Source organism: Ascaphus truei, chromosome 6 (genome assembly GCF_040206685.1).
Source record: "Ascaphus truei isolate aAscTru1 chromosome 6, aAscTru1.hap1, whole genome shotgun sequence".
Classification (NCBI taxonomy): Eukaryota; Metazoa; Chordata; class Amphibia; order Anura; family Ascaphidae; genus Ascaphus; species Ascaphus truei.
In genome coordinates this window covers 13,682,532-13,699,483 of record NC_134488.1, presented here as the reverse complement: position 1 = coordinate 13,699,483, position 16,952 = coordinate 13,682,532, and the positions used below count along the sequence as shown (strand labels likewise).

General features: G+C 43.9%; 1 protein-coding gene across 2 annotated transcripts in view; it reads right to left on the bottom strand.

The window, feature by feature from the left end:
- Nucleotides 1-16,952, bottom strand: part of LOC142496666 (beta-galactosidase-1-like protein 2) — a 64,142-nt gene that overhangs the window by 6,814 nt on the left and 40,376 nt on the right. For both annotated transcript variants that reach the window (XM_075603378.1, XM_075603377.1), the window contains exons 4-12: nucleotides 14,686-14,781; nucleotides 13,529-13,637; nucleotides 13,347-13,439; nucleotides 7,909-7,990; nucleotides 5,489-5,553; nucleotides 3,552-3,636; nucleotides 3,192-3,329; nucleotides 2,610-2,690; nucleotides 1,270-1,376 (exon numbers count right to left, since the gene is read on the bottom strand). In XM_075603378.1, the coding sequence (XP_075459493.1) occupies nucleotides 1,270-1,376; nucleotides 2,610-2,690; nucleotides 3,192-3,329; nucleotides 3,552-3,636; nucleotides 5,489-5,553; nucleotides 7,909-7,990; nucleotides 13,347-13,439; nucleotides 13,529-13,637; nucleotides 14,686-14,781 (856 nt within the window). The remainder of the gene's footprint in view (nucleotides 1-1,269; nucleotides 1,377-2,609; nucleotides 2,691-3,191; nucleotides 3,330-3,551; nucleotides 3,637-5,488; nucleotides 5,554-7,908; nucleotides 7,991-13,346; nucleotides 13,440-13,528; nucleotides 13,638-14,685; nucleotides 14,782-16,952) is intronic.

The window sequence follows — 16,952 nt, the reverse complement described above, 5'->3', positions numbered from 1 at the left end:
AAGAAGGTAGTATTGGTATACTTATATAAAAATAAAGCGGACCATTTTCTCTTTTTCTATACATTGTACACTGTAATCTTTTTGTGCCAGTGATTTTCTTCTCCTAATGTGTACGTTAATGTCAGGGGCTCCTTTCCTGTATTGTAGGAGCCTTTTCCTGCATTTCCTTTAGGTATGCTAATATTGTATAGTATTGTGTAGTTGGTGCAACATGCTAATACAATTCCAAGAAGCCAATGTACCGTAAGTGGGGATCTGTATTTCTAGGCATGGAATGGCTCCTCTGTCTAATATATCCATGATTTAATTATCCTGTCACCCTCCCCACCATTACTAACATCACACCAGCATAAAACAAACTGGCACATGTACATCCCCTGTAATGAGTGGCACATTCTCTGCCTATAATTTGGCAGTAAAATGTATTAATATGGTGGATAATCCTCAAAACTGGATGTGTCCTAGCTAAGGACACACACTGCTTTTTCCACATCTCTTATCAGCCCTGATGCCAAAGGTCCTCTGGGTGGAGTGTCTGAGTTTGAGACACGTCTCTAATCTTTAGATACAATTATAGTCAGCCTCACTGTATCCCTAAATGACATAACATATTCCTTTATAACTGAGAATATTATAGCGTTTCCATATCATTCAACGGCGGTGATAACAGAGAATCTTACAATATAACCCACCAGAGGAAACACAAAAGCATGCCACATCTGTACATATTTACTTCCCAGTGCCTGCTCTTCTGGCCTTTGCCCAGTCTCATACCGCCTTCTACTTTGAGCACAAAAACAGAAAAATCATTGTGCCTGTCCTGTTCTGTAGATCAGGGGTACGCAAACTTATCTTCATGCGCCCCCCTTTTTCCTCTCCTCCCCGGCTCGCACCCCCCCTCCCCCCCAACGCATGGCCCCGGTGTCAAATGACGTCGTGGGGCAACGTGACGTCACATGACCCCGCAGTGTCATTTGACGCCGGTTGCCATGGAGACGTGTTGTTGGAACCAAGGTAAGTAAAACAGTTACAGAGGCCTCACGCGATCCACGGCATTTATTTTAAATGCCTTCGGGGAAGTGCAGGGCCTCTGTAACACCCACGCCCCCCCCAGACAATCTAGCGCAACCCATGGGGGGCATGCCCCCCACTTTGCGCACTGCTGCTGTAGATAATGGACCACTTTTTTTACTTTTATTGTAATCTTACAATTATAACTGTCCTCTCTCTACCCTTACTCATTCCCTCCTCCCTCCATTACCTGCTTACCTCTCCTGCAAGATGCAGAATATCCCACAGGGACACACAGTGTTTCATCTCCACTGAACCATATGACTCCTTCAAGAACAGACTGGGAGTCGGAGGAAGTGGCTCAGCTGCAAGGTCAAAAGCACAGGAGTGATTAAAGAAAAGGCCTTAAATGTGCTACACCCACAACACACAGAGACAACACTAAAAAAAGCACTGGAGAAGGGTCATTTTTACAGAGGAGAAAATTGGCAGGAAGAGAGTCTAACAGAGGAAAATGGCAAAAATAATGAGATATATAAAAAAAGGGGGGGGGATCCTCCAGCGCGTGGTTCCACTTGTGATTCCAGGACACATAAAATGGAAAAAGAAAAAAACCACAATCAGGGGTGGTTAAATACAAAAAATATAGATTGGATTCATCTATATAGGAAATACACTTACATTAAGGCAGTGACTCTTCAATAGGGATGAGGGAAACTTCCTGATGGTACCTCACTGATGGTCCAAACTTTGGACACTACAGGCCACCGTACTGTGAAGGTCTAGCTTCATTCGGCTTGGAGACAGCACCGTGACTGACGCGCATGCGCGGGAGTGAGAGCGGGAGCTGCGGCACAGAAGACAGTGAAGGGAGGAACCGGTCTGTGCACAAGTACCGGAAGAGCCCCCTTGCTGTACATCTTTGCGGATTGAACACCTTGACTGCCGAAGCAGAGCCCACACCGACATCTAGAGGGGCTGGAGAACGGCTTGTGGAGTCTGGATGCATTCCTTCTCATTGCCCCATACTGTTGGCCGTCTGTGAGTTTTCAATCTCTTTTAAAAATGTTGTTAATAAATGGTAATACACTATATTTTCCCTTTTTTCCCCCCTGAATTCTGAGGTACCATCAGGAAGTTTCCCTCATCCCTATTGAAGAGTCACTGCCTTAATGTAAGTGTATTTCCTATATGGAAGAATCCAATCTATATTTTTTGTATTTAACCACCCCTGATTGTGGTTTTTTCCTTTTTCCATTTTATGTGTCCTGGAATCACAAGTGGAACCACGCGCTGGAGGATCCCCCCCCCCCCTTTTTTTATAATTGATACCATATAGAGGTTGGTGAATCACCTCTAAGAAACTCTGGCAGCAGGACTTCATTTTGTGTGGGACTGAATTTTACCTTGATATTGTCATACGGTTGGCGTTACTATAATTTTCTCTTTTTTATAATGATATATATATATATATATATATATATATATATATATATATATATATATATATATATACACAGATATATATATATATATATATTAGCGAAAAAAGATAGAAATGGGGATATGGCACAGACATGGGTAAAATGGCATGTTACCGTGAAACTTGCTGAAGATCTCTTGCAGCTTAAAATATTTGGAAGTGTAATCGCCAGCCTCTGTCAGTGGGGCATCATAATCTACAGAGACAGAAAACTTCCTGTTATACTCGCAGCTCGCACAGAAAATCCATCCAAATCACAGGAATGCCAGGTTGAACATATTTCCTTCTAATCTTTACATATACAGTACAAACACCTTTTCCAGGCATGACACTTACACCAACCTTGGTATCAGACACACCTAGCATCTTAGACTCCACACTTTTATGTCTTAGTATCGCACACTTATTATATCTCCTACTTGTTACACTTACCTAGACTGAGCCTATCCTTGTGTCATACTCTCATGCAACAACTGTTCATGTTGTAATATGAACCAAATCTCTAATAAACCCTCCATTTCCCAGCTATTACACATAAATGATTAGTAATCACATAGCCCATCTCAAATATATTATACTGTATACCCTGCTGCTTGGTCTCATGAGGCTGACAAGCAAGCATCGTATAATATATTGCTGACTCCATTTCCTGCAACATACAACCCCATAAGAAGAGCCCATGCTTGTCAGAACTTGCCGTAGCTGGTAACATCAGAACGGTACTCATGGAAGTGCAGTGCTCCACTCATAAAACCGAAGTTGGTGCCACCGTGGAACATGTACAGGTTAATGGAGGCTCCTTTATTAAGCACTTCTGAAACTGTTGAAACCATCTCTACGGGAACATTGAGAAACAGGGTTCAGGAATCAATTTTTAGAAGGCAAGAGCAGCAGAGGGACCAAACTTTACAGAGAGGGTAAAAATTGGGGGATATATGGAAGCAAGGCAGCGAGAAAGAGAATGGTGCACTACTCACACAAAGGAGAAGGGTTCACTCTGTGTATGCATTATACAAGACAGACAGACAGACAGACAGACAGACAGACAGATACTCACGATCAACATCATAGACATGATGATCCCCTCCCCAGTGATCAAACCAGCCTGTCCAATACTCCATCACCATTACTGGTTTATTACTCTGCAGAAAGAGACAATGTAAATGAATATCAATGCGTTGCGCATAGAATATATGACACTGAGGATACAGGGGGGCTATGGCTTTTAGCATTCTGGATATTTACTAAGCAGTGATATGCCATAAGACAGGGGTGCGCAAACTTCTTGAGCTGCGCCCCCTTGCCCGGGAGCCGCAGCGTTTGTGCCCCCCCTCTCCAATGACTCGGCGTCAAATGACGACGCGGACCATGTGACGTCACATCATGTGACCCTGCGCTGTCCTTTGATGTACACTTCCATGGTGACGCGTGACGTCACGACACCGCAGTGTCGCTTGATGCTGCGTTGCCATGGCGACACGTCGCTGAAGACCCGGCAGAAAGCAGGCGAGTTACAGAGGCCTCACGCCTCCCCCGACATTTAATTTCAATACCGCGGGCAAGACCGCAAGGCCTTTGTAACCGCCCGCGCTCCACCTATAAATCCTCCCGCGCCCCCCAGCTTGCGCACCGCGGCCATAAGGCACCTTCTGGCCCATTTAATTGAATGCATTGTAAGGGCTCTTCAGGTGTCAGGTGTGTGCTATGGAGTAGCATCAGCTAGTACAGTAAATGACCCTTTGCCAGGTAACTAAATGTCACAGAGCAGATAATAATAATAATAACTTTCATTTAGCGCTTTTCTCCCAATGGGACTCAAAGCGCTTCACAATTACAATATAGTGCGTGGTACGTAGCACTGTACGTAGGATTTTTCAAGACACAGTCCCTGCCCAGATGAGCATATAATCTATGATGTTGGTGCCTGAGGCACAGAGAGATGAAGAAACTTGGTCATAAATGCTAAGGCAGCATTTTCAACCATACTTTACAATCATGAACTGCAACACTTTAGCAATAATTAAACGTGCCATGTACCCTTTGCCAACTAAAACAAAACATTATTGCATAATACCACCCACTATGTGTTTTGTGAGTGCAACCCTGATAATGTAGTGTTGTGAATCTGACACGTGGGAAATACTCCATTGCTCTCATCTCTTTATGATTCTGCCTTCTATGCCTAAGACGTTAACATTTCCTAAGAGCCACATTATACCCTACTCAGGGGTGAAGAGGCAGCCATCTTTCCTTTATCATGTCATTTATGACACTTCAAGTGTGTGAGATATTTAAATTAATTACTAATCTGCCTGACCCTTGTCCTATTCTAGGAGAATGGAGAAGCAAAGTTATAGGGCAGGTTTGTGATGTTCCAAAAGATGCACAATTCGGAACGATTAGCGATTAATTCGTTCAGCATCTCGGATTATTCCAGTCATTACATTACAGCACACTTTCATATTTAGATTAACACATAAACTGTATACTACGTTCACTCAGTGAATTTTTAACATTAACAATGCATATGCTGTTTTTTAATGCACCTACCGAACTCGCAGCATCAACACAGAGTTGCCATCACACATAGGGTAGCTAGGTGGCTTCTCCAAAAATACTGGACACAGTGGTGAAAGGTGCAACTTGCTTGAGACACACACCCTCACCTCTCCATGCTGTTTCCTCCTCTCCTTGGCCCCAACCCTCCTGACACCTCCTCCTGATTAGTTGCATTACCCAGCAGAAGCCAATCAAGAGCTGCTGGGCAGGAAGCCGACCAGACTTCTAGCAACAGCCCTGCTCAGGGAAATCCCCCGGACACCCAAGCTGGTCAGGTCACTATTTCCAGAGAGGTAATACCGGACACAAACATGTCCGGTTCAATTCTGCACACCTGGTAATCCTAATCACACAAACCTGGTGGCAATCCTGGCAGAAGTGTCTCTTGCTTGTGAAAGGGCTAAGAAGTCAGTGGCACAGTGATGGATACATTACCTGGATGGAATCCAGGTATGAGAAGAGGATAGGCTCTATCTTCTGGAAATTTATAGTGGCCAAAACTGTAAGGTATAGAAAGGAGACCTTGAGCAGAGAATACATATCGTACTGGAGAACCAAAAGTATGCTAATGGCAGTGATAGGGTTACATCTATTATATGCTTATCAAAATCTGACACCTTTAAATATTTCAGACACACAGAGTACCGCATGCACACCTAACAATAAATGTACCTAATTACTGGCCATGATACAGTAGTAATATGCCAGCGATGCTCCAGGGAAGGGAGATATATGAAAACAACAACAACAAATCCCTATAGGGAGCACACAGGTTTACTGAATGAATAATAAAGTTTATTGATAATTTATAAAAACAGGGAGAAAGAAAATAAAATGGAGGGGGACATTAACCTGAAATCTGTAGGGAGAGGACTAGATGGTGAAGAAGGGACTGTAAACAGTGTCTGCAAATGAAGACAACTGAGCACTCCCAGTTGAAGACCATCCAGGTCGAAACGCTTAGGAGTGGGAGCTTGGCAGTGGGACCCCTTTTCCTCTTCTCTGGTACTAGGGACAACCCACAGGATTGACCCTTATTCCTGTTTATTGGTGACGTATTTGGACTTTGTATAGTTTATGGACTGTTTCCTTCATGCACAGCTGAAGTATTTGTACTCTCGGAGCCTTTTGAATCGCTACTCACATTACCATCTAGCATTTTGGCAATTATCCTTTCCTATCTCTTGCTGTTCTTTTGCATGTTGTGATGTGCTGCATGGTCTGGTTATATTGGCATTTAGGTCGTTGTGGCATTAACTATTTGTTTTACACGTGTATCCATATTCTAAATAGTTATTTCCACTATTTCAATATCTGCCCCCAGTCCATGCACTATCATTAGACCCCTGTGTGGTTTTTGATTTTGTGTCTTCATTTGCAGACACTGTTTACAGTCCATTCTTCACCATCTAGTCCTCTCCCTACAGATTTCAGGTTAATGTCCCCCTCCATTTTATTTTCTTTCTCCCTGTTTTTATAAATTATCAATAAACTTTATTATTCATTCAGTACACCTGTGTGCTCCCTATAGGGATTTTTTGTTGTTATTTTCACCTTTAAATATTTGTTTAAGTTGGTTTGTAAACATGGTGAGCTAAGACATGAGAGGGTTTTTATTTATTGTAGCTATTATTTTGTGTATAGTACCACTGTGTGTTTATCATGAATTTGCAAAAGCACCCTGTGTCTTACTTCTATTGGCTCTCTTATAAGGAAAGGCTGAGAGAATGGTAGAGGAAACGCCTCAATGACAAACACTCCTTAATACAGAGGCTCCACATAAAAAACTTATGTGCTTAATTCCCAAAGAAAGAAAAGCAGCCAACTCTTTGCTTTTGTTGCATTTGTTTACAGAAGCCAATTAGAAGCAAATACATGAGTGTAAAGCGCACGGCTATTTTTGCGGGGGGAACTAAAGGAAACAGAGTAATGACACTTCTTTTTTTTTAGTAATGCGTTTGAAATTATTATGAATGGACTTCGAATACTAACTGGGAGCAAAACAACGATTAGGGTAAGGAGGCTCAGGGAGGTTTCAGAGATGTCTAATTACCACAGTAACAGAAACCAGATGAGCAGGAGTAAATTTTACAGTTAGGTTCACACAGCTGTGATTAGAATGAATCCTCCGTTGTCCTGTTGTTGTTCCGTGAGATGGCTGGAGTACCTGGGTATTCACATTTTGTTCAGTTTCTGGAGTTCATGACTTGGCTCAAGTGTAGTATGAGAGCAGCACCTTGTGGGAAGACTCGGCAGTACTGCTACATAAACACCCTATAAACAGATGTGTCATATTCTCCCATCACCAGCCAGGTGCATTCACATCACATGAGCTGGTCCTTAGCTATCTGGCTTTTGTCATTTACTTTTTTGCTGCTCGTGTTTAGAAACGAATGTACAGAATATGGCTTTATGGAAAAATAACAGGATTAGACAAGCAGCGGATTTTCATGGCTAGATCTGTACTCTAAAGTTACTGCACATTCTATATAAAAAAAAAAATCTTTATAAAATCAATTAAAACAAAACATTTTGTTGTGGAGAAATATACTTCAGTGGTGTAGGTTTGTGTGCTCCACGCAAAGCAAAAATCAATGCACAGTATGTGCTTGGTCTGAATGTGCGTTTGTAAATGTAATTAGTAAGATCATCAATAGATCAAATAGTGCTATGGTTTGTGGTTTTGAGGTACTGTATAAATGTACAATAATAATTATGATAAGAAACACTAAAGTGTTAAATAAAACTATAAGGTATAAATATTAGAATAGAAAGTGAAACTCTCATACTCAAAACATCACAATTTTAATTGTGACTTGAAAAAGGGAACATTTTTGCCTTTGTAGTGGTTTTACCTCCTTCCACGCTCCCAGAGCTGATCCCATCTTTGTTATCAGAAGTCAGTAACAGCTCCACAATTCCTCTCTGAACAAGAGCCTAGTGTAACAATACACAACAAATGTCACGGTTATCATGAGTCACTGTGACCTTCCTATGAGAGTTATGAACAACAGCAGGAATACCAGAGAATACAGCAGTGGGTTTTTAACCTTTCAAAATGTATTCTGACTCTGAAATGCCAGCCAACATGCCGTATGAATCTAAAAATAATATTGATGCGATTACTCAATTTATCTCATGGACACACGCGTGACCCTCCCAAGAAAGTTCCATAGGTTGAAATCCAGAGCAATAAAGCACAGACATACCAAGATCTGTGGGATTTGGTGCCGATAACATATATTTTGAATATGCTTAATAGTTAACAATATGTTATCATAACATCTGTCCTTTGTGCCCTGTATGACTCGTTAGGCCTAACCAGAGATTTGCTCTGAGGAAAGTCTTAAAGTGACTGTCATGATAATGTCATGAGATATTGGGTATTTTTAATCCCTTTGGTACTTGAGGGGTTAATGAGCTACACTTGTGTACAAAATACCAAATGCTGGGTTTGAAACTGGGCAGGGCTGTTTTCTGTCTGCTCTGAATGTCAAAGTATTCTGTAGAAAGGGGTGGGCTTATGAAAATATTGTATCTAAGTCTGGGCCAGGTTGTTACTGGGCAGATCTGACTAGGGGCATGCTTGAATAGCATGGCAGACCTCATCTTCTGAACCAGTGCCTCTCTGGGGAAAATCCATAGCATGTAGTCAGGTACTGTATAGGATTTTCTGTTTTACCCCTTTTATTTTAAGAAGCTGTTCTGCCTTATATTGTAATTGTATGTTTATTTTTTAATACCTTTTCTGTAAGTTAAGCACTGTATTGTTATATATATTAAACCATTTAATAAGTAATGCTTTGGGCTCTGAATGAACTTTGTGCACGCTGGAGAGAATAACTTGCTAAACTCAGGCACATGTTACTACAGCTGATTTTGTGTTAAAGTGCATAGTTTTTCCTATAATAAATTGGGTAGGGGTTAATACTAACTCGCTGGTTCCTTGCAGAGGAGAAAGGGGGGTTGCTAGAGAAGCCTTTGTGTATTAACCCTGGTTGCATATCTAAAGTCACGTGCTCACTTGTGTGCTGTTCGTGGCGGTGGTATATTGGGACGGCTTGAGGAGAGATACAACTCATTTGAGGGACCCCTGAGTGGGTGAAGAGTGGGGCAGCTTGCAGGTTGTGTATTGATCCTTGATCCTGTATGAGGGGATACTGTCCATTTGACGGACCTTTGCGGAGGTGAAGAGTGGGTGCGCTTGCGAGTGTCGGTATTAACCCTTGTCCCGTATGCAGGTCGCGTGCTAGCAGGGGGTCATACGTGACAAATGGTGGCATAGCGGTGGGATAACAATTTGTAATTTTGTTAATATCAGAGCTTTTTAGTGGTTTGCGTTTACGCCTGTGGGATAAACGAAACATTAAAAAGTGACTGACCTGTGTGAGTCTTGCGAGAGATCACAGCTCAGTACCCCAAAGCGATTACTCAGTGCTATTTTTATAAAACATACAAGCAGACAGCTTCGTCCCCCCCCCCCCCCTCTTGTTTTTCTTTTGCTATCTTTTTATTTTGAGTAAAGTGTAGTGAATATGGCGGCTTTATACCGACGCCAGACAAAAGAGGCACTGATGGCTCGGTGTGAGGAGCGTGATCTCCAATGTCTGGGTAAAAATAAAGAAGAGCTCGTACAAATCTTGCTGGAGAAGGATACTGAGCAAGATGCTACACTGGGCCAGGACGACCACAGCAGCGGAACGGAGGGTGGCTTAGCCCTGGAAATTGCCCACGGGTCAAGGAACCCAGGACTATCATATTCCGAGGACTCCAGCAGTTCTCAGCCTGCCAGTGCCTTGGATGTGTACTTGCAAACTACTCTCAAGTACCTAGGACCAGTAGATGACGCAACGCGATTGCAGCTCATCCTCCAGTTCCAAGAGCGCGAAGCAGAAAGAGAAAGGCAAGCTGCAGAACGTGACGCAGCGAGATATGCTGCAGAACGGGAGGACGCGAGATACGCGGCGGACCTATGGCACCAGCTGGAACTTGCCAAGCTCCAGAGGGAATCGCCAGCACCCAGCAGCGGAGATTCCAGCCCGTCCAGGCCACGGATGGAGCATTTCCCCAGCCTGGCGAAAGATGGGGATCTGGACACTTTCCTGCGGGGGTTTGAAAAAACCTGCAGGCAGCATCAGTTGCCACGTGCCCGGTGGGCAGCATATCTTACACCCACCCTGAATGAAAGAGCCATGAATGTCGTCGCAGATCTGCCGGAGCACGTGGACCAAGATTACGAGGCCATCAAAGCTGCATTGCTGCACCGTTTCAATGTCACCCCTGAAACCCCACAAAAGTTCAGGGCCCTTCAGCACGAGGGTCCCGGCGGCTTTTCTGAGCTGGTGGGGCGTCTGACATCTCTGTGCAAGCAATGGGTTGGAGGGCTGGAAGTTGAAAGCTTTGAGGGGTTATTGGATCTCGTGGTTCATGAGCAATTTTTAACCCTTTGCCCACCTGAAGTGAGAGAGTGGGTTAAGGACCGAGATCCTAAGTCAGCCACAGAGGCCGGCAAGCTTGCGGATTCATATGTGGCTAACCGGAATCCAGAGGTTAACAAGGGGGTCCCGGGGTGGAAGAGGGGTGAATCCTGTGAAACCCCACAACAACCGCCTTTTAAGCCTGTTGGGGCTTCATCTGGGGGGGGGGGATTCACCCACCTGGGCAAGGAGATACCCGCCAGTGTTTTACTTGTCAAAAGCAGGGGCACATCAGCCTGGACTGCCCAGACCGGATGAAGCCCGCCGCTGCCTCTGGAGAGGATCACCCCTCGGGAGTACGCCTAGGGGCTTGTGTGGTATCTGGGTCGCGAGAAAACAGAGGTGCCCACATGCAATCCGTCCTGGTGGGTCAGAAACTCACCCAAGGACTGAGAGACTCTGGCGCTACCCTTACCCTGGTGCGGCCTGAGGAAATCATTCCTGGGAGGGTTCTGCATATGGGGGTGGTGGGAGGAGGCCGCCACGTTTTGCCGGTGGCAAAAGTATACTTGGATTAGGGTACTGGGCAGGGAGTGCGGGAGGTGGGAGTAATGAATGATATTCCTGCTAATGTGTTGCTAGGTAATGATCTTGGAAAGATGGTTACCTACTATGAGACCGTTGTGACCCAACCAGCTCAGGGACCCGCCGAACAATTCCAGGTACTAACGCCCGCTGGGTACTGGGGAAGGGTGACTGACAGGGGTCGCACCGGAGTGGGGGGGGGGGGGTGTGGGAGCCTCTCCATACCATCTCTCCCCATAAGCCCGACCGTCCACCAGGGAAAGAGAGAGAGGGGCTGGGAGAGACGTATACCGCCAGACCACGAGGCACAGGGACCGTCAGCCGAGGGTAGAGAGAGTGAGGTGGGGGCAGATATATCCAGCAGGGGAAAGCAAGACAGTGAGGCACAGGGACAGGCCACAGAGGGAAGAGAAAGCGAGGCTGGGGGAGATATATCCAACAAGAAAGAGCAAAACAGAAAACAGCGAGGCACAGGTACAGGCCGCAGAGGGAAGAGAAAGTGAGGCTGGGGGAGATATATCCAGCAAGAAAGAGCAAAACAGCAAGGCAGAGGAAAGGGTAAAGGTTTTATTTGTTTGAGCGTGGGACTAGCGTGTAAGCCAGTCCCTTCGCTCATTTTAAGGAGGGAGATGTCATGATAATGTCATGAGATATTGGGTATTTTTAATCCCTTTGGTGCTTGAGGGGTTAATGAGCTACACTTGTGTACAAAATACCAAATGCTGGGTTTGAAACTGGGCAGGACTGTTTTCTGTCTGCTCTGAATGTCAAAGTATTCTGTAGAAAGGGGTGGGCTTATGAAAATATTGTATCTAAGTCTGGGCCAGGTTGTTACTGGGCAGATCTGACTAGGGGCATGCTTGGATAGCATGGCAGACCTCATCTTCTGAACCAGTGCCTCTCTGGGGAAAATCCACAGCATGTAGTCAGGTACTGTATAGGATTTTCTGTTTTACCCCTTTTATTTTAAGAAGCTGTTCTGCCTTATATTGTAATTGTATGTTTATTTTTTAATACCTTTTCTGTAAGTTAAGCACTGTATTGTTATATATATTAAACCATTTAATAAGTAATGCTTTGGGCTCTGAATGAACTTTGTGCACGCTGGAGAGAATAACTTGCTAAACTCAGGCACATGTTACTACAGCTGATTTTGTGTTAAAGTGCATAGTTTTCCTATAATAAACAGGGACCTGAGGCCCGGGCAGATATTTTAGTCTAAGATCCTTCATCATATCTGCATAACCTCAGGTGGTGGCGGTGGTATATTGGGATGGCTTGAGGAGAGATACAACTCATTTGAGGGACCCCTGAGTGGGTGAAGAGTAGGGCAGCTTGCGGGTTGTGTATTGATCCTTGATCCTGTAAGAGGGGATACTGTCCATTTGACGGACCTTTGCGGAGGTGAAGAGTGGGTGCGCTTGCGAGCGTCGGTATTAACCCTTGTTCCGTATACAGGTCGCGTTATAGCAGGGGGTCGTACGTGACAGTGACTTAAAATGTTATAGTCACTTTGTAGCTCTCTAGATACTTGTTGCTGGAACACTTTTATGTAAGGTGGTGCACATAGTAAAGCACTAAAGAAGTTCATTTTATTATTATTATTAAACAATAAGAAATGATGCAACGTTTTAGCAAATAACTATGAGATATGAGTTTGATATTAGCAGTAATCCCTGATTAAAAAGTCAGTCAGAAGTCTCTCCCAGTCCTCTATCGAACACTAACAGAAAGGCACTACGTTTCTGAGATTTTCAACTTGCACACGTTTGTGAGCCAGCAATATAATTGACACATCCGAGTTGTAAATCAAGATGTTTGTTAGCTTTATTCTGCAGACAAAGGCTCACTAACTCAACTATAAAGGGATTCGTGCAACAAAGCCCTCCATGTTTCTCTATGCAGAGGGAGGCTGTCCACATCCCTGGCAAAAATGTGTTCATAAAACAATGCTCAGTAGGACACAGTGGCTGTGGCTAGTGAAATCTGACACATAACAAATGGGCTGGCGGGAATAGGACATAGGGTAAATAGTTGCAACAAGCAAAGAACTGGTTTGAATTCCCTTCATCTGTGACTGTTAACTCAGATAGATTTTGTCCCATTCATTCACATATATCATACATTTAGTTTATTCTAACTATAATGGAATCAGAAATATTTCATCCATAACATTTTGTAGATCAGCGACCTTTTAAATCCCATTCATTCCACTCTTGACTGCTAGAGAGGTTTGCAATTTGAAAGTGGAAGGGACAGTGAAAGGGTTAAATCACAACAGCTCCACTTACGGTCTTTATAAATTCCAGGTAGTTGGAGTCCTTAGCATATGAGCCATACTCATTCTCCACCTGCACTGCTATGATCGGTCCACCCTTTGTATACTGATGAAATGGAAGACTGTGTTAGTTTGTTGACCCCGCTGCTCTAGACAGCTATAAAACCGACTTCTCAAACGACCTAGAAACATTACCTGATGTTCGACCACAATGGGAATCAATTCATCGAAATAGGCCTCAGTCGCATCCGAGAAGCCTTTGTAGGTTGTGCGTAGCTTCATGTTCTTATCTCGTAGTAACCAGCTTGGAGAGAAATACAAGGGCTCTAAGTCTGTGATCACAGCATGACTAATGAGGGTTGCAAAGAAGGCTAGAGCATACAGCTTGGAAAAAAGAGCCAGTAGTACAGCCTTCAAGTGTGTGACATGAAAGTGGAATAGATACGCTTTGGGGAGATTACTACACAGTATAAGGTGGAGGGGGAAGAAAACTGTGACAATGTTAAGTTGCAATCAATAGTGCACTGGAGCATCACTTATACATGTGTTCCTACTTCCTGGCTTACTATTAAGTCATGTACTAGTACAAACGATTTGCTCCTGCTATAAAATAATCCCTCTAAAAATTGTATTGAAAATGCCTTGTTTTCCCCTACCTGAATCCACGTCTGTACAGGCCTCCTTCCTCACTGTGTATTTGTCTCTATTGCACTCTCACATCTTAAAGTTTTTTCACTTAAGCCATTCTCCTCGTGTTTATGTCTTGGTGGAAAATCCATGAGGTCAGAAGGTATTCCAGTAGCTTCCCCACCAATATTAACCATCTTTCTTCTATTGTACCTAATCTATTCCTTCCTCTCTGTTTATGAGTACACTTACTCTCGTTAGTGTCAGCGTCACTGCCCCACGTAACAGAATTTAAAGAGAAACAGCAAATGTCCATACATGACATCCTGTCCGTTTGACAATTGTCCACTCACACATTCCTTTATGTGTGAAGAACTTGCCCCTGACTGGACATTGTGTACGCCAATATTAGCAGTGTTTGTATCTCACATTGTACACCGTCAGTTCTATAAAGTATTATTAATACATTATAATACGAAGAGGAAAAGAGGGAGAATGAGGAAAGACCCAAATTCAGTGAACGGAGCCACTCTGGAGATAAGAGAGTCTCTGGGAGTGCAGCGAGTTAGCGGTTGGCATAGGATCCAGTAACTAGAGCACCCATGTGGGCAAAATCTTTTATAAGTCCTATGTCACGGCAGGTATTTTCTAAAATGTGTAGTTTGTAAAATGTCAAGTTCCAAATCTTTGTGCCAAGAGTATAAAAAAGGCAAACATCTTCTCACCTTGGTAAACCACCGAGATCCCACTCGGCACATATGTAAGGACCCGGCCGCAAAATCACCCATAACCCCACATCAGCTGCTGTCTCTAGAAACACCCTGGGAAGAAACATGGAAAAAGGATTACAATCTTCCGTCCTGAGTCATGCTACTCAAGTATGAAATGCATGTATTTAAGGTAGGGAGATAGGAGATGTTTTTAGGATGCTGCCCATTTGTCCATGTTTCAGAGCACATACTGATTATGTAAAAGTGGTTGGGAATTTTGAAAATGGCCATCCCCTTGATCACCAGCCCACATTTTGAGTAGGGGAATTTTCTGCATGCCACGTGCTTTGGTGTGATATGTTTAATTGCAACAGTTTTTGGATGGTAAGTGCTCTTTTGATAAGTAGCAATATTTTTTCGAGATATATATTAGTGTCTGATTTCCAGTAATTACCAGAAATTGGAGCCCCTGTAGGGGACTGATTAATGACTACTATAGTCTATTCCGCCTTACCCTACCCCAACTACCAATAGAAAGGCCAGAGATGTGGAGCTGTGCCCAGCATAATTTACATACATGTAGGTGGACCATTATTTCGGCACCAATAAAGTTACTGGATTATGAAGATTTACATTGCCACATTTAGCCACTTATTTCAACATGCTGTTTTAAATAGAGGCTCTGGTTAAAACAAAACTTCTTATATGGAGCCAGCTGGTGAACAAGCAACCATTTACATACAATTGTATTATATATATATATATATTTTTTTTATATATATATATATATATATATATATATATATATATATATATATTTCCCAGAATCCCTTGCTGCAGTGGAAGCACTATATGCTAGGTGATAATGGTTGAAAGGCAGGGTTGCAGACCTGTCTGAGACATGTGAATGTGCTCACAAGTGATATTCTGTATTGGCTATATGCCAACGGTGGAGGTTTTTTGTTGCCTTTTTCACCCACCATAACTTAAAATGTATATTAGAGCAAAATGTAAAAAAAGCCCACTATTTTAGGTCACCACCACACATGTATCTCTGATTATCAAGTATGTATTCAGTGCATCAATCAAAATGCTATGTGTCACGGGAGACCAGAACTTTTAACACCAAAACCACCGGGATCACCATCACCAGACATGACACAGAAGTTGAATAAATTAAAGTTTATTCTAGCAAGCCAGCAAACATACAACATACAGACTCACAATGTACACTCACCACCTGGGGCCTGGGGGAGAAGAATTTTACCTGAACTAGGTGCAGGGGCCTGCATGAGTAGGCTTGCCCTGTGCAGACCTTGTTCCGCTTCTCTGTGCTATTCGTCCAATAGCACTTTCGAAAAACCCGCCAGTCGTGTCTCTGATCAACTCCAAACTCTCTCTGGTTCTCTGATCGGGCATTCTCCTTACATAGACCCCGGTTGCCTATATTTTTCATGGAGCAGAGGCCGACGACCAATCAGAACACGGATCGTGACGGTGCAGCCAATCGGAGCTCGCCCGGCTGCACCAATAAGAGGATCGGCTAAGGCACTCAGGACCGAGCTGCAGGCAAGTGGGAAATTCGAACTGGTCAATTGGAATCGTGCCTACAGGACTAAGACCTGGCAACAGTTCCCTGGGCCAGCCCCAGACCTCCCGCTGGGTAGGTGCCACAGCGTCTCGGATGAACAAAGGCTCTGCACCACCGAGAGCCAGTTCCCAGACCTGATTAAAAGCTTTCGCCGCTTACAATTGTCCAGATGCTCACGCCGCTCCCAGCCTCTGTCACGAGCCGGCATTTCTCCACAGGCAGCCCAGCTAAGTGAATTATTGGGTATAGTGATATATCTCTCATCTGGAAGAGGTTACACACAATACATTATACACAAGCCAAAATGAGCCTCACAAAAGGTGGCAATTACACACAGTATTGGGTCAGCCAGCCGGGCTTCACTTTTATTATGTGAGGCTGGCTACCCCTACCGTGACATCTCCCCCTTCAAGATGAAGGCTCTGGGGTCACTACCCCATCAGGTGGCTCCCCAAGATGGAAGACCCTTGAAGTCTTTTTGTCGAGGTTGGGATTGTCCTGCCGGAAAAGTCTGTCGGTGTTCTTGTATTCCCTGCCCTTTGTAAAGTCAAAGTCCTGAAGGGCAAGGCTCCCGCGCAACAACTTCCCAGTCTCCCGCCCCACCCGCTACAACCAGCCAAGGGGGCTGTGATCCATCATCACCGTGCAGGGCTTCCCACACACATTGGGCTGCAATTTCTACAGAACGCAA